General features: G+C 47.2%; 1 protein-coding gene across 1 annotated transcript in view; it reads right to left on the bottom strand.

Moving 5' to 3' along the window:
- Positions 1-22,095, bottom strand: part of DYSF (dysferlin) — a 1,070,125-nt gene that overhangs the window by 510,326 nt on the left and 537,704 nt on the right. Inside the window, exons 21-24 of the mRNA XM_086960107.1 lie at positions 21,455-21,579; positions 18,691-18,797; positions 8,622-8,814; positions 5,109-5,264 (exon numbers count right to left, since the gene is read on the bottom strand). Of these exons, the coding sequence (XP_086816233.1) occupies positions 5,109-5,264; positions 8,622-8,814; positions 18,691-18,797; positions 21,455-21,579 (581 nt within the window). The remainder of the gene's footprint in view (positions 1-5,108; positions 5,265-8,621; positions 8,815-18,690; positions 18,798-21,454; positions 21,580-22,095) is intronic.

Genomic DNA, 22,095 nt, shown 5'->3' on the forward strand with positions numbered 1-22,095 from the left:
CTGCTTCGGAACTCAAAGAGGATTAGTGTTGAATTAATATAGGGAGATATGAAATTAATTTGAGTGGTGGATAGGTTAGTCAGTTATTTGGCTTGAAAAAGGATAGTGGAGGATAGAAGAGGGAAGGGTTACATTTATATAGCATTTTCTACCCCTGATGAGGTGTTGAAGCGCTTTTAGGTGCGTTGCGCGCTACTCCGGAACTGCGACCTGTGCTCAATAACTGCCATTATGGTTTGAGGCGGTCTCTGAAGGCAGTCCTGGGGATGGGTTCTTTCATGTGCCGTCCATTTTAGGCATGGCTGGGACTTTGGTGAAAGGACCACTTCTGTTAGTGGCATCTCGTAGAGACAAACATTGCCGCTATTAAAAGAAAGGGAGACCCCGTGGGAAGCCAGGCTGCCTTTTCTGACAATGCTGTAGGTTTCAGAAGGAGGCGCTACATAACAGTGGAGACAAGCGCCTGACGTAAAAAACCACAATGGCAGAAATCATTTCTGGGCGCTAGTCTGCATCTCGCGACCAGTCTTTCTTGATGGCAGACAGTGGCGGTTTTACCATTAGGGGTGTGGGGCGTTGCCCCACCTTTTATTATTGGTACCATTTCAACTTTCAAACTTTTTTAAAAAGAACATATTTTAAAAGTTTGAAAGCTGAATATATTGCCAAATTCATAAATTATTTATTTATTTTGCTTGCGCGAGTCGCATGGTGGAGTCGCATCTCGTCACGTCACGTCACGTGACACGAACCGAGCGGCGCGCACTGTCAGGAATGAGTGATTGCAGCTGTGGGATGATCGCAGTGCGCATGTGGGGTTCGGCCGGCTGCCAGCAACCCAACATGCGCAGCAATGCTTTTCTGCCAGAAACATATTGGTGACAGGGGGCTGGGCCGAAATCGCCGTCCCCAATAGTCAGAAAATGAGCGGCGAGTTTGCCTGCTCACACATGCTAATCCTGGCGCTCTCTAGCGTCTGTATTGGCTGCCGCTGCTTGTTTACTTACACAGCCAGTTGGCACCGCGGAGGTGGGAGGGCCGGCCCAACATAGCACCGGACGGTCCGCCAATAACTGTAATGGCTTAGTGTCAGTGCTTTAAATGGGCCGGTACTCACCGGTACTGAGTACCGGCACTTCCGAATTTTTGGGCCGTCAGTACCGGCACTTCTCTGTAGCACGGGGAGAGAACCGGTACCCTGATCGACGGCTGGCTCAGGTTAGGCATCTCCTCCAGGGCAGAGCGTCCCTGCAGCTTGTAAGTTAATGAGCCGTTAAGTAGACGCCCTTTCACAGAGTTGCTGCTGAAGATTCCAGCAGCGCCCATTTCATTGTTCTCAAACTGCAGGGGTTTGAGTGGGCTCTTGTCACACTGTGATTAACAGGACAGGGTCTCTAGACAGACCTGCACTGTCAATCACGTGTGCAGCAACCATTCGTATGAAAGTGCTTTAACCCCTTACCCCAACCCTTCTCTCAGGTGCGTGAAATGAGTGGGGCCTCCAGTCACTAATCCAGTCCTATTTAGGGTATCGCACTGGCCTTAGTAAAGTGAGTGGCAGCGCAAGACAGTCATCCACCTCGGTCGGTTTTCTTTTCATGTTTTTATTCAGAAAAGGAGCTACTTCCCTTTACATGATGATAGCTACTGACCGGTGCAATGGGTTTATGGGTGTGAAGGTAGCCTTGCCCTTAAGGCAATAAATAGCAAGGAACCTGCAGCGCTCCAGCAATAAACTCCTATGACAACTGGTGATCTATTTGGTTGGGGGGGAAAGACATGGTGAACATAGAAGAAAGGGGGAGGAAGAAATGTAAAGAAGTGAGGTGAGGAGGGTACCGGTACGCATGAAAGGTAGGCGTATTGGCTGCAAGTGCTGGTGAGCACTAGGCTGTCAGCGTTGGAACCTATCTGACAGCCCAGGCCCACTGTATTCCTGAGCTGCGTCTGAACTATTCAGCATGGGCTTTTTTGCATGATACCCCTGTTTTCACCATCACACTGTGTTTGACAGTTGAGGCCCCATTTAGGTCCTGTGCTGTTAATCACATTCACACTATTGTGTGGATTTGTGCAAACACACGAAGGAGGCAGCAGGCTGACAGCGACTATTAAAAAAGCCATGGGAAGTAAGGAGTTTAAAATGGCTTTAATCCCACCTGAGACTTTGTGTGAGTGCTTGCATATGGCTGTGACTTGCCTGCTTGTGTGTGCCTACTCTTCTGTGAGAGAAAGAGGGAGAGAATTAGAACATGCTGAGGAGATATTTTAAGGGGAGTGTGTGTGTGTGTGCGTGTGTGTGTGTGTGTGTTTGTGCACGCTTGAGAAGTTATTGTATTGTGCCAAACAACAACAAATAACAGAATAGAATTAAGAAGCAGTAGTTATTATATATGATTATATCTTCATGTAGCCCCGCCCCTAGCCCTGCCCACTTGCCACACCTCAATCTCATTTGAATGAGTACCTGCACTTATTTTTTTCCATTTAAAGCACTGCTTAGTGTTAAGCCATGCAGTGACTGGTCGTTCTGCAATTTCTGCCGTTAATGCTGGGCAAATCAGAAGTCACCCTTGACCCTAGTCTAGTCTGCACCGGGCACGCCCCAGTAGTCTAGTCTACACGAGACGAGAGAGAGGAGAGACTGAGACAGACTGTGGGGACAGGGGTCCGTGACACGACACGACAAGAGTCATCATCATCACCGGCAACTACTCACTCAGTCAGAGCTCCAGTCCCCATTTTATTGCCTAAGTAAGTTAGCACTCAGGTTTGTGGCAGTTCATAATCTTATTTTAATGCTGTGGCTGCCGGTATTGTTCGCATGGAGGGCCTCCGATTGCTTATTAGTATGCTGCTTTTAAATACATGCTCTCCCATAGTGTGAAAAGCTGAGCAAATTGGACAAGCCAATAAGCCATATAGAAAGCGCTGGCGGTTAATGTGCAGGGAAAATGCGGGCTAATTACGTCGGTCTTTATATCACGGTTATTTCCATTAAACACATTCCCCCGCGGCTCGACGACTCAATTTCAAATACACCCCCCAGGCCGCGACTGACTAAAAGTAATTTCCGATTTTGGAATGTGAAGTACTACTATGTGTTCATACTTGGTCAGAGGTCATATTCAGGATAGTTGGAGCACGTTTAAACGTGCTTTCTACGTTTTGCTGTTTGAAGCATTCACTTCCCAAAGTTTCTATTGGTCTGGACTTTACAGTGATCATGCTGGTAGAAAACTAGCCTGGTGGCAAACCCGCAGATAGGTGACGTCACTTGTACAGCCCCCATTATCTTAAAAAAGGGCAGTTTCCGAGTCCTGCAGTGTCGGAGGGCGGTGGCAGAGGACAGACAATGTATGCTCTGCCGGGCAGAAAAATGAAAAATGTCAGAAAAAGACAACCTTTCCAGCAAGCATGTTTTTTTTGGTGGGGGGACAAAGAAACGAAAGAGGGAGTAACGGCTACAGGGCACAAGGAGGGGGGCCCCACACCTGGATCTTGCTCTAGTGCCTAGAGGCCCAGAGAAAGGGGGCCCCCTCCACTGGGCCTTCAAGCAGTAAAGAAGCATTTCGTAAAACACTACCGTGACAGTTCTACATACATTTTAAATGCACATTCCCATTAAAAAAAAATAGGGGATACAAAAGTAAACACGAGCGAGTTGATCTGGCTGCTCCCTCCTCCCCTCACCCACTCCTTACCTGTGTCTGGCTGGTTCTGCTAACAAAGGGGGCCTTCTGTCACCTAGCAACAAAATGCAGAAAGGCAATGGCCGGTACTTAGCAGAGGTGTTGCCTCCCCCTGACACTGTGAGCACACATAATTGCTGGCCCAGTTGGGGTGCAGTCCCTACTTTGTTTTTCCCTCCCCCCCCCACCCACCCCTGTGCACCCAGGAATGCCATCACACCCTGACAGCAAGGTCAAGACACCTCTCATTTGTAATTTGATTGCATGGGGCAGGGAGCCCTGGAGGTTAACTGTGAAAGCGTGCCCTTTCACAGTGAAGCAGGGGGCCCCCTGAGCGCGAGGCCCTGGGCAGCTGCCCACACTGCCCATGCCTAGCGCCGGCCCTGCTCTGCCCCCAGATGGCACTTCAATGGGCCTCCCTGTCTCCTGCAGCCTTGTTGTTCCTCTGCTCGCCTTCCACAACAAACTCACTGCAGGGGCACTCTGCTGGCCTAGGCGGGTGCAGGGAGGGCTCAGTGCTTTGGCAGCCTGGGGTCTGTGTCTGTCCAGGGCGGATGGCGATGGGGAGTGTTGCAGAGTGAACGTTGTGCCTGTAGATTCAGGTGCCTGCATGTATGAGTGCAGGCCTGGATGGTGTCTGTCCGTGACTGTAGGGGGAAAGGTGTGCTTGTGTGAGCGAAGCAGTGTATGTCTGTGAGTGCAGGGGTAAGTGGGTCAATGTCTGTGGGAGTGATGTAACTGCATGAGTGTAGGGGGAGTGGTGAGTCTTTGCAAGTCTATATGCCCCTTTTATTTCAATAATTTGTGACAAGTATTGTTAAAAGATATGCTTAAAATGTATAAGTTGCTCCCATTTATTCTCTCATTTTCTTACGAGGGAAGAACCCCTGCACACATTCCTCCCAGTCTTTGATTCACGCTTGCTCGCAATTTATATTCCACTCATAGCTTTCTGCCCTACCACTTTTAAAATTCACCAGCCGCCACTGATGGCAGATGAGTTTTCAGGTGTGCAGCCAGGATCTTGAGTCTTGAAAGAGGTGGACAGTGAGTAAAGGTTTAACCCTTCACGCTACCAGTGCTGTACAGGACGGACAAGGCAGACGCCAGTAATAAATGCACAAATCTCCAGGCGCAAGTTAACAATTTTGAGGCTGAGCTATTGTGCCCAGCAAGCAACAAGCACTACAAATATGCACAGTGCAGGGAAATCCTTTTAAAAAACAGTATATATAAACGTCTTTATAATGCATAATTCTTATTTTTATGAAGACACCGCCGCTTTAGGCACATCACCCGCCCTGTGTACTCAGTTCCGCTCTCCCTTGTCTGGATGCTGTTTGCCACCGTTTCCCACGTGCCCGCTTTGCTCCCATACACATGTTTACGTTGAAAAGCCCACTCGAGTCGACCTACTTTGAGGAGTATGGTTTGCAGCTTCCCGCAGTCCCGGCCGCAGCTGCTGGCGCCGCTCCGGGAGAAGAGGACCTCTCGGGCCGGCAGCCGGTGGTAGGCCACGCGCTTGTCCCCCTGCAGCATCCATATCACGATGTCTGGCAGGCTGTTCTGCGGCTGCAGAGAGGGGGGACACAACATCAGGGCTGGGGTCAGCAGGAGCTCAGAAAACACGCCTCACATGAAAGACTTCCACAAAAGAGAACACACAGGAGGGGAAAGACATGTGATGCTATTCCGCGGATTGCTCCGGGGCTGGAACCGCACACACCGCACCCTCGCTCTGTTGTGGGAGGATGGAGAAGCCATCAAAAGCCGGGGCTCCCGGTCACCCCCTGAGCTTCTTTCAGCCTATACTTGAGGTTTGGGCCCGGACTCGGATTCCTCGGGCATCAAGTCAAATATGGATGAGCTCATCGGATGCTGAGAGGGCCGCTGCACTCCACTCACGAGACCCCATCAATGGCTGTGAGATCCAGCGGGCACAGAGGTTGGACAGGGACAGTGTGAGCTAGTGGCGGCCACAGAGGAGGGACAAGGAGAGTGTGAGATAGTGGCGGCCACAGAGGATGAGCAGTACCAGTGTCAGCAAGTTGTGGGCACAGCGGATGGACAGGGACAGTGTGAGCTAGTTGTGGGCACACAGGAAGGGCAATATCAATGTGAGCTAGTTATGGGCATAGAGGATGGGCAGTAACAGTGTGAGCTAGTGGCGGCCACAGAGAATGGGCAGTAACAGTGTGAGCTAGTGGCAGGAACAGAGGACGGGCAGTAACAGTGTGAGCTAGTTGTGGGCACAGAGGATGGGCAGTAACAGTAACAGTGTGAGCTAGTTGTGGGCACAGAGGATGGGCTGTAACAGTGTGAGCTAGTTGTGGGTAGATAGGATGGGCAGTAACAGTGTGAGCTAGTTGTGGGCACAGGATGGGCAGTAACAGTGTGAGCTAGTTGTGGGCACAGAGGATGGGCAGTAACAGTGTGAGCTAGTTTTGGGTAGAGAGGATGGGCAGTAATAGGGCGAGCTAGTTGTGGCCACAGAGGATGGGCAGTAACAGTAACAGTGTAAGCTAGTTGTGGGCACAGAGGATGGGCAGTAACAGTGTGAGCTAGTTGTGGGTAGAGAGGATGGGCAGTAACAGTGTGAGCTAGTTGTGGCCACGAAGGATGGGCAGGGGCAGTGTGAGCTAGTTGTGGCAACAGAGGATGGGCAGTAACAATGTGAGCTAGTTGTGGGCACAGAGGAAGGGCAGTAACAATGTGAGCTAGTTGTGGGTAGAGAGGATGGGCTGTAACAGTGTGAGCTAGTTGTGGCCACAGAGGAAGGGCAGTATACAATGTGAGCTAGTTGTGGGCACAGAGGAAGGGCAGTAACAATGTGAGCTAGTTGTGGGTAGAGCGGATGGGCAGTAACAGTGTGAGCTAGTTGTGGACAGAGAGGATGGGCAGTAACAGTGTGAGCTAGTTGTGGCCACGAAGGATGGGCAGTAACAGTGTGAGCTAGTTGTGGCCACAGAGGATGGGCAGTATACAATGTGAGCTAGTTGTGGGCACAGAGGAAGGGCAGTAACAATGTGAGCTAGGTGTGGGTAGAGAGGATGGACAGGGACAGTGTGAGCTAGTGGCAGGTACAGAGGATGGGCAGTATACAGTGTGAGCTAGTTGTGGGCACAGAGGAAGGGCATTAACAATGTGAGCTAGTTGTGGGTAGAGAGGATGGGCAGTAACCGTGTGAGCTAGTTGTGGGCACAGAGGATGGGCATTAACAGTGTGAGCTAGTTGTGGGCATAGAGGATGGACAGGGACAGTGTGAGCTAGTTGTGGCCACGAAGGATGGGCAGTAACAGTGTGAGCTAGTTGTGGGTAGAGAGGATGGGCAGTAACAGTGTGAGCTAGTTGTGGGCACAGAGGATGGGCATTAACAGTGTGAGCTATTTGTGGCCACAGAAAATGGGCAGTAACAGTGTGAACTAGTTTTGGGCACAGAGGATGGACAGGGACAGTGTCAGCAAGTGGCGGGCACATAGGATGGGCAAGGACAGGATGAGTTAGTTGCGGGAACAGAGAAGGGGCAGTAACAGTGTGTGCTAGTTGTGGGCACAGAGGATGGGCGGTAACAGTAACAGTGTGAGCTAGTTGTGGGCACAGAGGATGGGCTGTAACAGTGTGAGCTAGTTGTGGGTAGATAGGATGGGCAGTAACAGTGTGAGCTAGTTGTGGGCACAGGATGGGCAGTAACAGTGTGAGCTAGTTGTGGGCACAGAGGATGGGCAGTAACAGTGTGAGCTAGTTTTGGGTAGAGAGGATGGGCAGTAATAGGGCGAGCTAGTTGTGGCCACAGAGGATGGGCAGTAACAGTAACAGTGTAAGCTAGTTGTGGGCACAGAGGATGGGCAGTAACAGTGTGAGCTAGTTGTGGGTAGAGAGGATGGGCAGGGGCAGTGTGAGCTAGTTGTGGCAACAGAGGATGGGCAGTAACAATGTGAGCTAGTTGTGGGCACAGAGGAAGGGCAGTAACAATGTGAGCTAGTTGTGGGTAGAGAGGATGGGCTTTAACAGTGTGAGCTAGTTGTGGCCACAGAGGAAGGGCAGTATACAATGTGAGCTAGTTGTGGGCACAGAGGAAGGGCAGTAACAATGTGAGCTAGTTGTGGGTAGAGCGGATGGGCAGTAACAGTGTGAGCTAGTTGTGGACAGAGAGGATGGGCAGTAACAGTGTGAGCTAGTTGTGGCCACGAAGGATGGGCAGTAACAGTGTGAGCTAGTTGTGGCCACAGAGGATGGGCAGTATACAATGTGAGCTAGTTGTGGGCACAGAGGAAGGGCAGTAACAATGTGAGCTAGTTGTGGGTAGAGAGGATGGACAGGGACAGTGTGAGCTAGTGGCAGGTACAGAGGATGGGCAAGGACAGTGTGAGCTAGTTGTGGGCACAGAGGAAGGGCAGTAACAATGTGAGCTAGTTGTGGGTAGAGAGGATGGGCAGTAACAGTGTGAGCTAGTTGTGGGCACATAGGATGGGCATTAACAGTGTGAGCTAGTTGTGGGCATAGAGGATGGACAGGGACAGTGTGAGCTAGTTGTGGCCACGAAGGATGGGCAGTAACAGTGTGAGCTAGTTGTGGGTAGAGAGGATGGGCAGTAACAGTGTGAGCTAGTTGTGGGCACAGAGGATGGGCATTAACAGTGTGAGCTAGTTGTGGGCATAGAGGATGGACAGGGACAGTGTGAGCTAGTGGCAGGTACAGAGGATGGACAGGGACAGTGTGAGCTAGTTGCTGGAAAGACATCACGTTGTATGGACATCTACTTCTATACAGTGGATGATGCACCCAATGTATTTCTCGATGGGCCTGTGCTGGAATGACATCACATAGTAAGTGCAGGTGTTGTGTCACCCATCTGCACTGCCTGGGAGAGCCTACGTCATCTCCATCTCTGTTTCAGAAGAGTGGTCGTGCAGACAAGAGATCCCTTACCTCCTCGGCCAGAGCCTTCAGGCGCAACAGCCAGTCGTCGGCCATGTCCAGCACCGCCTGCAGGTCGGACTCTTCGTTTTTCAGCCTCCACGCGGCCTCCACTATCTGATGCAGATTAATCCGGCGGTAGCGATAGATGTAATGGTCCAGATGGGTGGTATTGGGGATGCTCTGGACATCAGGCAGCGACTCACTGTTGAAGAGAGAACGAAGAAACACCACTATGGATCAACCAGTTTACGGTAAGGACTTTTCTCTTCCAAAGGTATTTCTTGGGAAGCATGGGCATATGTTTGCTGTTTTATGCTATGGTGCACAAAGCCAAGCCATGCTGTGTTATTTAATGCCACAGTATGTGACACCATGCAGCAACACGTTATGCCATGGTGAAACACAGCACACTGTGTTGTGCTGCTCTAGTCTATGCAGCATCATAATACATTATGCTGTATTATACAGTACATTACATTATGCCCTGCTATCCAACACCATGCTATATTACAATACGCTATGCTACATCTCCACACATTATGCTTTAATGCTCCCCTTATAGAAGAAACTATCACCTTTCACTTGCTGTAAATAACAAGCCTTAAAAACATAAAACACATTATTCCAACCAAACACTCACAGGGGCCGGAGGCAATGTAGGCCTGTGACGAGGAGGTCCTGTACTCTGAGCAGGGAAGATTACTGATAAGTACCAGGCCACTAACTCATCATTGGCCTTCCTCGCGTCAGTCCTTAATGATCGAGAGACAATACCCAAGCAGTAGCCGCAACCAGAAATTGCCACAGTCAAAAGCAAATGAAAATTTTAACGCCAAAATAGAAAAACAGAGGGGCAGAGTTACGAACGCCCATGCGTCTCCAGAACGTCACTTTTGTGACGTACTGATGGCGTATTTCATTGCTCCACATTTACAAGGACAGGAAAAGCCACACAGGGTGGCTTTCCTGTCCTTGTAAATATAGCCCCTTTACACGCAGCACTTTACGTGAAAGGGGCGTTCCATGGGTGTTGCTGTGGGTGTTCACACGCAACACCCATGGAACCAGACACATTTCCAGATTTATGAGGAATCGTAAACTGGGAATGCGTGTCAATCCTACGCCTCCCTAGGGGAGGCACAATGAGGAGAAATGTTTTCATTTCTCCTCGTTTTTCCTCTTTCAATGCGTGCTGCATTCAACAGCACGCATTCAAAGAGAAAAATGCCTCTAGTGATTTTTTTTGTGCATCCTTGCACCATGGTGCAAGGGTGCCTGTGCCGGGGCATGGTAGCTGTTTATGCGCCAGCGCAGGGGAGAGCACAGGAATGCGACATATTATTGTAAATATGTCGCATTCCTGTGCTTTTGGAAGTGCCGTAGCGTGGCGCAGCCGAAGGGCTTGGGTGACCACGCTGCGGCACTTCCTTGTTAATCTGCCCCTGAAAACGTAAGAAATAAGCTGAACAGCACCCCTAAACACTGCAAAAACCTCAACTCCGCGATGGTAGTAATTCATGAAGGTATGCGGTGATGGCCAAATGGCTGCCACACACACATTCTTCACATGTCTATATTATTCATATAATTGAGCATCGCCCAGGAGACCAACACACCCCTACTTGTGCTGCCTTGCACTGAACCCGATAGGGCCTCATTTTCATTTTGAACAGCTAAAATGATAGTCAGTTTCCACCATCATCTCAGTGTCACTGAAGATGGTTACAAACCTGGTCCAGAAATACCAAATGTCACAGACAGGGCTTGGTTCCTCCTAAATGCAGCTCTTCTTGGAACATAAATTGTTACATTTCTATGTAAGTCCAGTGTATGGAGTCTTTCCTCTCTCTCCTGGAGAGGATAAGAATGGAAAACAGACTGAAAGCACCAAGTCCTGCGAAACTCAAACATCTAATGGTACCTTCAGTTCAAAGGCAGGATTTGGTCTCAAAATAACCTTATCTGGTGGAAAAAGTATAAAAGGATGACCACACAGCAAAGCCCTCGAGTCACCAATTCTCCTTCCAAAGCAAATAACTTCTAAAAATATCACCCTATAAGAAAGAAAGTTTAAATCTATATTTGATAAAGTTCCAAACTGTGGATGATGAGGTACTTTAAGAACCAATGGCATATCCCATGAAGCAACAGGGTAATGAACCGCCTGCCTCTTCAGGAAAAAATACTTCTCAAAAGTCTGGCCACCAAAGCTCCAGGTTACCCAAAATTGTGCAGCCCGATTGCTTTTCCAGATCCCTCGATGGCAGTCGGCCAGACCTGCCTTGTGGAAGTTACACTGGCTTACAGTAGCTGCCAGGATACAATTTAAATCTATGTGCCTGGCTCAGAAGGCCCTTCGCAGGACCGGCCCATCCATAATGTTTCCCTTGGCCATTCCCTATTCCCCTTCTAGAGCCCTACGATCCAGCGTGTTGCACCTGGCCACTACGACCAAAATAAATAAAGCCCGCTGGGGTGGTCACTCATTTTCGCACAATGCCACCAGAATGTGGAACTCCCTCCCGTTTGCCCTGAGAGAGAACAACAACCTCTGACTTTCAGGAGACAACTAAAAACTCATCTGTTTGCAAAAGCTTATTAGCGCCCTATCCTGTTGTCAGAACGGTCCTGGCTAAAGCTCTGTGAGGCCTCAGGGTAGTTACGCGCTATATAAGTTTAATTTTCATTCATTTCAAGGAGCCCAAATCCTGAGTCTTGGACCCCCGTCAATGCTCAGATTGCTGTCCTTTGGCTGCCAAGTGTTGAGACTGCTAGTCCCACTACAAACCCTTTGCTTAAAAAAGTTGTTGCTTCAAAGGATCGCATAAAGAAGGAACGAATGATCCCACAGAGGACCAGACAGAAAAAGACTTCAATAGCAAACATAACGTTTCAGCAAAGCTAGTCGTTTCGACTGCCTGATTGAAGAGCCTACCTCCACTGAACAACCCTCAGCCCACATATTTAACCCTTCAACCTCCAGACCCGAACTGGTGGTGAGGTAGGGTTGACCTGTTGAGGGAAGGGACAACAGACGGGATGGACCCAGAAGGAGGACCCAAAGCGGAGCTCCTGAAAACTGGAGGAGGAGAGGCCAATTTGGTCCCGCCCATCAAGAAACTACTCAGAGAATCTCCGCATGATCTGACAGAAAAATGGGAATTGGGAGAAAGCGTCCACTGCCCATGCTCCGGGGACAGGTTGAGGCAGCAAAAGCTGGGGAGATGGGCATTCACCCTGGAGGCAACCAGAGCTTGCAACAGGGTCCCCAGTCCCAAAATTATCTTCTGGAAGACCCTGGGATCCAGCACCACTGAAGTCAAGAAAAGGAAACAAATGACTGAGATCATCTGAAAACAAATTTTCCCTCCGCCTAAGGATAGACTGCATGAAGACTGAAGAGACGGTTCTCTGCCCATTGCAGATCTTGTGAGTTAGTCGAACTAGGGCGGAAAACCCCGCCCCGGCTGGGGATTTAAACAGGTCCACATGCTTGTCTGTACGAACCATGACAGACTGATGGAGAGGGACTGGCGTGAAGGACAACTGGGCTCTGTGAACAGCGATCTGTTCCTCCCAGGTGCAAGGTCTTGAAAGGAAATGTAGACCCCGGTCTGTCCTCCTGGACTGTTCCCCATCCCGTCCCACTTGCACGTGTCGTGATCACTTTTGGACAGGGATGGAGAAAAAGAGGTCCCCAGGTCAAGTTTTCTGATTGTAACCACTATTGAACCACCATTGAACCACCATTGAACTGCCATTGAACCACCATTGAACCACCATTGAACCACCATTGAACCACTATTGAACCACCATTGAACTGCCATTGAACCACCATTGAACCACCATTGAACCACCATTGAACCACCAATGAACCACCATTGAACCACCATTGAACCACCTTTGAACCACCATTGAACTGCCATTGAACCACCATTGAACCACCATTGAACCACCATTGAACCACCATTGAACCACCATTGAACCACCTTTGAACCACCATTGAACCACCAATGAACCACCATTGAACCACCATTGAACCACCTTTGAACCACCAATGAACCACCATTGAACCACCATTGAACCACCTTTGAACCACCATTGAACCACCAATGAACCACCATTGAACCACCAATGAACCAGTCGAGTGTACTCCAGAGAATAAGGGTCCCAATATGGGTTAATAGATGATGGATTTCGTGATATAAGTAGATTGGGGCCCACAGAATAATCAATTTGGTTGGCGGCATCGCCCCCTGAACCACCAATCAATCGCTAGTTGATGGTTCTAGCTTAGATACCAGGAGCCTCAGATGAGATCGCACCTTCATTCTCCTATGTTCTGGGCGGAAGCCCCTTTCTTCGGCAGGGTTGACTCTGACCACAATAAATTGAATAGTCTTTGATGGGATGTGACAATATATCTCCACGTTCCCGAATAAGTCAAATCTGGCCAATGTTTTAGAAATGATCTGGTAATCTTCTAAGCCGTTAGGGAAAGAATGAGATGTAATCAGCCAGTCATCCAGGGAGGGCTAAAATTCTGATGTCATTCAAATTAATTGTGCCCATTACTGCTGCCAGCATCTTCGTGAAAATTCTTTGTGCTGAGGCCTGGCTACATCTAAGAAGCTGGCGCTGGAAGTGTCTGACTTGAACACAAAGGGGCAGATTTACAAGCCCCTTACGACACTTTTACGGCGTCGTTGAGTCACTTTTGTGAAGCAGTGACAGCGGAAACCATGTGCCATGTTGGGCCTTATTTACAACGTGACGCATCTAGGGAGATGCATCACGTTGTAAAGCCCTGCGTCACATGAAACCTGAGTCAGGTTTCCTGTGAGCGTTCCGGCGCAGGGTGGGCGTCCTGGCGCCGGAATGCCACGTGAAAGTGACGCAGTAAAATCTACAACATTTCACTGAGTCACTTTTATGCCCATGTTGCAACAAAACCCTGCGCCTGCTTGAAGCAGGCGTAAGGCTTGATGCACCATGTTGGGCATAGGCAGGGTTGGAACAGTGCTGGAGTTGCGTCGCGCCTGTGACGCAACTCCAGCACTGCACCAACCTTACGCCAGCAGATGCGACACGCATCTGTCCTATCCTTGCGCCATGATGTGCAGCATAAATGCGGCACATCTGTGGTGGCGCAAGGGTAAACTTGAGTGACGTATCTTTCCTGTAGCATCTCTGCTGATTTGCAGGGATGCGCCAGGAAACATAAATCTGCCCCAAAGTACAGTAACTTCTGGGAGTCTTTGTGAATTGGTATGTATGTAGGTACAGGCTTCATATGTCTATTTGTATGTTTTTTCGTAGTATTTTATAGCGCAAGCTTTACACGTGAGCACCAGTTGCGTTACACAAGGACACATTCTTTTTTGGTAGGCACAGGGAGGTCAAGTGACTTGCCCAGAATCACACGATGTTGAACGTGGTTGCCGAGACTCGAAACCGGTTCAGTTAGATTTGGGATCGACCGCCCAAGCCGTTAGGCTACATCCTTTCTATTGAGGTAAGGAATTCGTCCTGTGAGAGGATTTGGTATGAACTATCTGGGGCTTTGTTGAAAAAGTTTACTCAACAACCCTCTTGAACCACATCCACTACCCACGTGTCTGAGGGCCATATCATCAAGAAAGGGCGATACATTATCGCCGCTTTTTTCGGCAGGAAACTGCTGCTAAAGGGCTTGATAATATGCCCTTGGGAATTCCCATAGAAGCCCAGGTTAACACCAGAACCTGGGTGTCTATGGGAATTCACAAGGGCATATTATCAAGCACATTATCGCTGATTTAGCAGCAGTTTCCCGCCGAAAAAAGCGGCGATAATATATTGCCTTTTCTTGATAATATGGCCCTAAATATCTTACAAGTAAACATTTCGCAAAAATTCCAGGCAACTCCCCATCTGTGATAGGATTTTTCTCTTCTCTTCCCATTTCTGAAGTATAAGTTTGTCCTTAAAGAATAATTAGATTGCGCAGATCGTACCAAATGAAAGTTGTGCCCTGTCTTTTAGCATTCTCTTAAAATAATTCCGAGGCATGAGGATATACTGCTCCGTTATTTGGGCGACACTGCCATCTAGTGTCGAAATAGTTCCATAGCATTCAGTTTCTCTTTCGCCAATAACTAAATCCGCGTTTTCCTCTGTAGAGATAATATTGTACACAGTGACAGAAGCTCTCCAGACTCCACCATAACATTATTATTTATCTTTACCACATTTAAAGAATTGTACAACTGTGTACTATATTAAAGTCTCGACATGAGGGGTTCTTGTGCCTATACCTTGAGGAAAGGTTCCTAAGGGGTGTGACAGGGCATGGGCAGGTCTGAAGCAGGAGGTGAGGACTTTCTAAAGGACCCCCTTGCTTTGTCCGGATGATTTCTATAAATGGTAAAAAGCACAATTTCAAAACAATTTTCCCAGGAGGTGTGCACAGCAGGGTTAGAATGAGACAGCAGGGTCAATCTATAGCCCTTCTTAGAAACAACAACACGGCAGGATCTGTCCTGTGGGTGTGCTGTAGTCTCCACATCAACATACAGCAGAGAACCTGCCTTGATGCTGCCACCTGGACGTCATATGGACGTCTCCACTCTTTGGTATTTCCTTAAAAGGATGACTAGGACTGAAACCCACTACCGTGGGGTGGAGGGTGGTTCACCAGTACAGTTCTACCACCTAGACGCCTGGAGGCTTTACAGTTCATCATCAGGCGAAAACAACTGGCTTGCTTGACAGTGACGTCACCTTGGAACCTCCAGGAGTTGTTTCAAAGGAGGTCATCTGGATGGATTACTCTGTCGTGCATTGTTTACCTGTGTCCACCACCAGGACCCTGGACGTCAGACTCAGGATGGACGGTGTGGTGGTAAGGCAGAGCATTGTTGACAGAATATGGTCAGACAAACATCTGGTCCTAAATGCCACTTACACAAATATCGTCCCCTTGCAGTTAGTGATTGAAAATCTAAATCAAAAGAGTGATATTTTTGTAAGCAATATTTTAGGAGACAGTATTCATGCCAGACATGTTTTTACAGATACGGTTTTCTGACTGGAAGCCACTGACACAACTTGGAGAATTTCTGCTTGTTTTCCTTCCTTATTGCCTGATGCATTAGGTCCAGACAGCCTCATTTCAATCAAGCTCCTCTTTTGGGTAGGTTTGTGTTTTGCAGATGCTGCTTTCCATACACACATATGTGCATGTCTTCTTTCACAATCCCCTCACTGTTCCCTCACACTTATGATCAAGGTATCTTCACTCTCCTACATGCCACACTGTTTTCTGCATCCAGTTAACTTTCGCAGTGCCTTGAGTCTGGAAGCCAACAAAGAAAGGCTATTCCCAAAGAGAAGGTACCTCTACCATAAACATCACCAATCAGTGCCAGGCCCTGACTACCACCAAGAAGGAAGAACCTCTCAGCGCCTCGAGGATGGCCTCTAGCAGCAAATTCAACTGTATCCCCTTTCGACTGACGACAAGTTTGCCCTGATACAAAAAACATGCGTCTTTGGTACTCACTTACGATACCAGAACTCTTCCCACATACATCACTCCGTGAGCTCACACCGCACCACCCAATAGCAAGGGATGGAGTACAGTGCTACCTGGCCAGTGAGATACAATTGGTATGGTCTGGCTTCACAGCACAGATGTCGCCAGACAATTATGTGAGCATCATTAGAGAGGGCCTTTGGCTCCGCCCACACTGGGAGACAAGATTACATGATTTGATTGGGCAGGAGTTATTGCTTCCACAAAAAAGTGCTTGCCCTCTACACAGTCGGGATCATTTTGTTTACTTATCCAGCTGCCTAAGCTTGAACTTTCAGGGGCACACACATGACACGGTAATGCTTTTAAAGTGTCTCAGATAACTAGATAATTTATGTTGTTTTTCTCTGGCAGATGGGCAGATGGAAAGGAGGGTAGTCCTTAAGCTACATGGATGGTTAGGTCTGGCTTGACAGTGCAACCTGACGTTTTAAGCTATACCAGTGTTATTCTACAGTTCTTTGGTTCCACACAAATACATATCCATCCCATGCTATTCACTTGTGATGCTTCAAATTACAATACAATATTCCTTTAAAGCCAGACCTGTTGACATTGCCACTGCTTTTTATGTGTTGGACTACGTCACATTATATCCCTACTTGAGATAAACAACACCAGTGCCACAGCTCTGAAGATGGCAAGACGCAGCTTCCAGGCGTCTAAGTCTATATAGGAAGATTAACCAGGGGAGCTACGCTGAGACTGGAAATGCGGATGACGCAGCCGAGAAGTACTGCAGAGTCACCAGGAGGAAGTGCAGACTGAAGGAGCACAAGTCAAAAGGACAGACTGCGGCATCGGCGGACACAGAGAATAAGTAGTCTTTTTTTACTGATAAATATATGATGTTACATCGTGGTATTTACACCGCAATACCTTTACAACGCAGGCATTACAATGCAAGTTGTTACAACAACTTGCGTTGGAGGGACCTGGACTTAGGAATAGTATGATTTACTATTCCAACTCCAATCTACGTAAAGTATGGGAAAGTGTTAGAATAGTAAATCATACTATTCCTTAGGTTAGAGCGCCATCTACTGCAAGTCATTGCAATGACTTTCGTTGTAATACCTGCGTTGTAAAGGTATTGCGGTGTAAACACTGCGATGTAACCGATGTTTCCCCTGAGACACACAGTGAAATGTTTGAGACAGAAGTTGTAGGGTTAAAACTAGGATACACCCCAACAACAGAAAGGTGTGGTCATATCTTTGGCACGCTGCTGTTAGGAAGCTGGCTTTGTGCTTTAGAAATACATTGAATAACTAAATAAATATGACAATAAAAAGGCATCCAGCTGAGCAAAGTTTCAAGAAGTATTACAGTTTTCAGGCTGTAGTCGTACATAGATGGTCTTCAAATTGAAAGTCACTCTAGTGTAATTGGTCAGCAAAGTGTGTAGCTTTCCGCCAATGACCTCTGTTAGGATTATCAAATGACGTTCCCTCACCCCTTCTATGTCATTGCTTACCTTTGACAGTAGGATTTCGTTAAATTTTGGTAGCTCTGGTTTGCATATAAACCCTATGGCTGTTTCCTCTGTTACGCCACCTTTGTGTAAGTTATAGGGGCAATGGCGATGCACACACAAAAGCTAATTTGGACAGTACTTGTGTCAACTTTTCAGCGCAAAATAGATTTTGTGCTGGAAAAGTACGTCAGCGTTGCCTTTTGCTCCACTTAGCATCTCACAAGCACCCATTGCAATAAGAAGATCTGGGCCTCAGGCCATGGAGCAAGGATGCCTGCATTGGCGCTAGGCAGCCAATCGTGCACCAGCGCAGACAGAAGGGACAGAAATGCAGGGTATTTCATAAATGCGGTGCATTCCTACCTTTTCACATTGTTGTAGGGCAGCGGTGCAAGAAGACTTTTGGCACTGCCCTACGCCAATTCCACATAAATGAGGGCCCGGTGAAGTTTTATTAAGTGGCAAAAAGTTACATACATCTCTTGTGAACGATGGACAGCGTGGGGGACTTTCATACTTTACATTTATATTTTCAACTTTGTTTTTTTGTGTAAATACCCATCACGGTGAATGCTACACTTTTTTCCTAAGAGAGCATCATTCGTCTTAATTACCAGTTCTTGCAAGAAACCCATAACAGTGCTCAATTTCTAAAAAGATAAGTGCTGGGGACCTTGTGAGGAGGCCACCGTAGTTGGCACCACACATTGCCACTGCCAATGTCAGTACTAACACAACTACTAACCATCACACTGCAGCAAGTCTGACAATTCAGGCTGTTCAAGGCCCCCAAAGCTTTAAGAATGGCTTGGGTTGCAGGTATTAGTTGTTTTAAATGTGTATTGAATTATTATATTATTATTGTTTTTTGCTCATCTTTAAATTACACAAACAGCGCCACCTTGTGGCAGCTTACAAAAGTGCAGTTACCGACAATTAATTGCTGGTGTCGAGCACCGGAAACCACTGGCTCAAATTAAGCACTGCCAAGGCCACTAGAGTCACGTGCACATCTGGCAATGTACCTGCAGCCAATGATGACGTCATCGATCAACTGGGATACCAAGAAGTCCAAGTCATCGGGTGAACACTTTGCTTTCACTGCTACATGGACTTGATTGAGGTTCTCTTCCTGAAAAATGAAGACACAAGGACAAGTCATTGCCCCTCAGTTCCCATACAGTTCAGCTACCCTGGCTGTGGTAGTTATATTTGAATAAATGGTATTATGCATTTTATTTGATACTTCAGCTCATGTTCACCCCAATCACAATTTTCTGTAAATATAACCCTAATATTTTGGGAGGACAATGAAAATACGATGCAAAAAAATCCAAAGTCTCCTTTGGCTGCTGTTTCCTGCCATCACAAAATATAGTTCTCTTCAAACTGGCAAAGTTCCACATCAAGGTGGCCCATTAAGCTATTTACAACCTTGAACCTACTACAGTCCGCATATAAGCATATAATAAATCAGCCTTCTATCACGAGTAACTATGACAATCAACAATTACATACATTAAGGAATTTCACTAAAAGGAATAATACCCTGCTAAAATGAAGGAGCAGTCAATGAGAATATAAATCTGCCAGAATTACAAATCAAAAATTACATGTTTCGGCCCGGTTTTTTTAACAAAAAAGAGAAAAAAGTAGTTCACTTTTCCCCATCACAAAATGGAAAAGAAATCCTTGACTTTATGCAGAATAAGAGTTATCAATCAATCAGTAGATTTGTAGAGGGCTACCTGTCACCCGTGAGGGTGTCCAGGCGCTGTTATGGCAGGTGGACTGTTGCCACTCCTTGAGATTTTGTTTCTACTGCCTCTCAAACTCCTTATTGCATGAGTGACTGACACTACTTCATGAGTTCTCTTGTCTCGGGTGACCTTCAGTACCCTCCTTAATTTGACAATCAAGGCTCGGCCTAATGACTTTAAAAGGGATTGCAAATGAAAATTGCACCGGTTTCGGGCACAGCGGTATTAGGTCTGGTGTAAACTTCTTGCAACGTTTGCATTGCAGCCTAGCTGACTCGATGCTGAATAACCTACTTAGGTATCGCTGTTTTTACAACGCCAATCGTTACAGCAACTTTCGCTGTAGGGCGCAGGACTTAGGAATAGTATGATTTACTATTCCAACTCCAGCCTACGTACAGTAGGGAAGGTGTTGAAATAGTAAATCACACTATTACTTAGTCTAGACCGCCCTCAAGTGCAAGTCGTGGTAACGGCTTGCGTTGTAAAAGCAGCGATGTAAATGTATTGCAGTGTTTTGACTGCATTTTTAAGGTCGTTTCACTTTGCCGTATCTTTGATGATGCGGCCGCAGCATGCAGAATGCTCTTCATGTCTTTTCCTGATGTTTAAGGTATTGTATGAGATTCTACTTTGTTCAGGTTAGACTTCCATACAATGCAAAGGAAGCTGAGCTGTTCCTAAAACTAAGGAATGTACCTGTCGCGTTGGTGTTTGTGGATGTTGTAGGGTCTTGTGGGTCCTACAGTTGGGCATCCATTTTGTTGGATGTAATGCCCTCACACACCCTTGCAGGTGTCATGCTTCATCATCTGGGCTGCTCCTTGTTGGGTCGACGGTGCAATACCCAACGGGCGACAACTCAAAGAGGGGCACTTTGGCGGAGATCTTTTATCCCACTGCCGCCAGCTGAGGTGAGGGTGTGGGGCCAGAATAGCGTAGACATGGTATGTGAGTTAAAATAAAGCTAGGGGTACCAGGATCAAGTTTATTCTGGGGGACCCCTGCTCTAATTAAAAACGAATTACTAACCGGTACTCACTGGAATATTATGTTTCCTATTCCGGAATTCAGTTTAGTGTGTGCTCTGATCGGTCAACATGTTTCTCGCGTGTGTACAATGACTAGTGATTCTTCAGGACCCAAATAAAGAGATTATCTTAAAGGAGCAACTGTCTACATCGGTGTGATCTACTTGAGTATCTAGTGTTAGAAATATGAACAATTATATTGTCTACAAGGAAAAATGCTCCGTGTGCTACACCTGTGTTGCGCTTCATCTACCTGGATTTGGAGACAAAAAAGCAAATCACAACGGGTATATATACAAACAAACAATGGGTGATTATGTACATTCCAAGTGTCATGCTAGGTGAGGTGCTACTAGCATGTGGGTTTAAAAATCACTGGAAACAGTGTTGAGATTATTCCTCAGTGAGCAAGGTCGTGGGCATTCCCCTGTGGAAAACCTTTCCAAATTAAAATTGAAATTAAAAATAGCAACAGCAAACAGTCAGAGGTAACAACACCTAACTCACCTAATGGTTAGAGTATGTCAGCAACAACGGTACCCGGCGGGCTACCTGTGTGTGAGTCTGTGTGTATTATGTGTATGTGTCTAGGCCTGGATTTCTAGGGAGACAGAAGAGATGGAAGGTTCAGTGGCCACAAGGACTACCTTTTTGTAGTCAATATTCCTTTAAAGAACTTCTGCCGTAACTAAAAGTGTGTAGCAGACATGAACTAACACATTTACGCAACAAGTCCGTGTGGTGAAACACGCAGGTTTCATGTAACTTTATAAGTGGGCTTGATATAACATTCAGGCTATTAAGTTTTCACATGGCTGCGATGCGAAGTTTATTTGATGTAACAATGTAATATAAAACTTTTAACGCAACAAGGAGACATAAATGTCAAAAGCAGACAACACGCAACCTAAGTCGGTTAGATTCCACATGTGTATACCACAAGAAACATATTAAAAAATCAACACATGCAAGTACTTGAGCACGTATGCAGAACTCACCAGTTTGTCTATTGTGTGCTGCAATATATTTTGTGCATCAGTCCTGTGGCTGATATCCTCCCAGTACGACGACAGCACAACCACAGGCTTCACGTTCCCCCAGGGCAGATAGTAATATTGACAACCTACAAGATAGGAAGCAAAGCTCGCTTGAAAAATAATCTTCAAATGGGTCCCAAGCAACACTAGAAAAACTGTCACTCGCGCCCTGTCAACAGCCAGTTGGACTAAACAAGCATCCTCCATGCTGTGATCACCAAGCAACTCACTAGAAGATTACAAACTGTTCAGAACTCGGCAGCCAGGTTCATCCTCAATGCCCCACACAGACATCACGCAAAAACAACAGGTGATGGACAGAATGCAGAACAATGTCATACATTTAACCCAGTACAGAGATCTGGGTCTAAATCCGTAATTTTTTGCTCACCATGCCATTCCAGTTTGTACCCAGCCACATGCAAATCAGTCTGACCCTGTGCCTCATGGAAACAGTCCAGCCCAAACTGCCAAGCCAGGTCTTCCCTGGCATGGAAACAAGCATCCAAGGACAGGTTTCTGGCTATCAGCCCTCATCAGCCAGGATAGCTTGATTCCAGTGGCATGGAGAGCACAGGACTCACGTCTGAGCATAACCGTCC

The sequence above is a fragment of the Lissotriton vulgaris genome, chromosome 3_1, assembly GCF_964263255.1.
Source record: "Lissotriton vulgaris chromosome 3_1, aLisVul1.2, whole genome shotgun sequence".
Lineage (NCBI taxonomy): Eukaryota > Metazoa > Chordata > Amphibia > Caudata > Salamandridae > Lissotriton > Lissotriton vulgaris.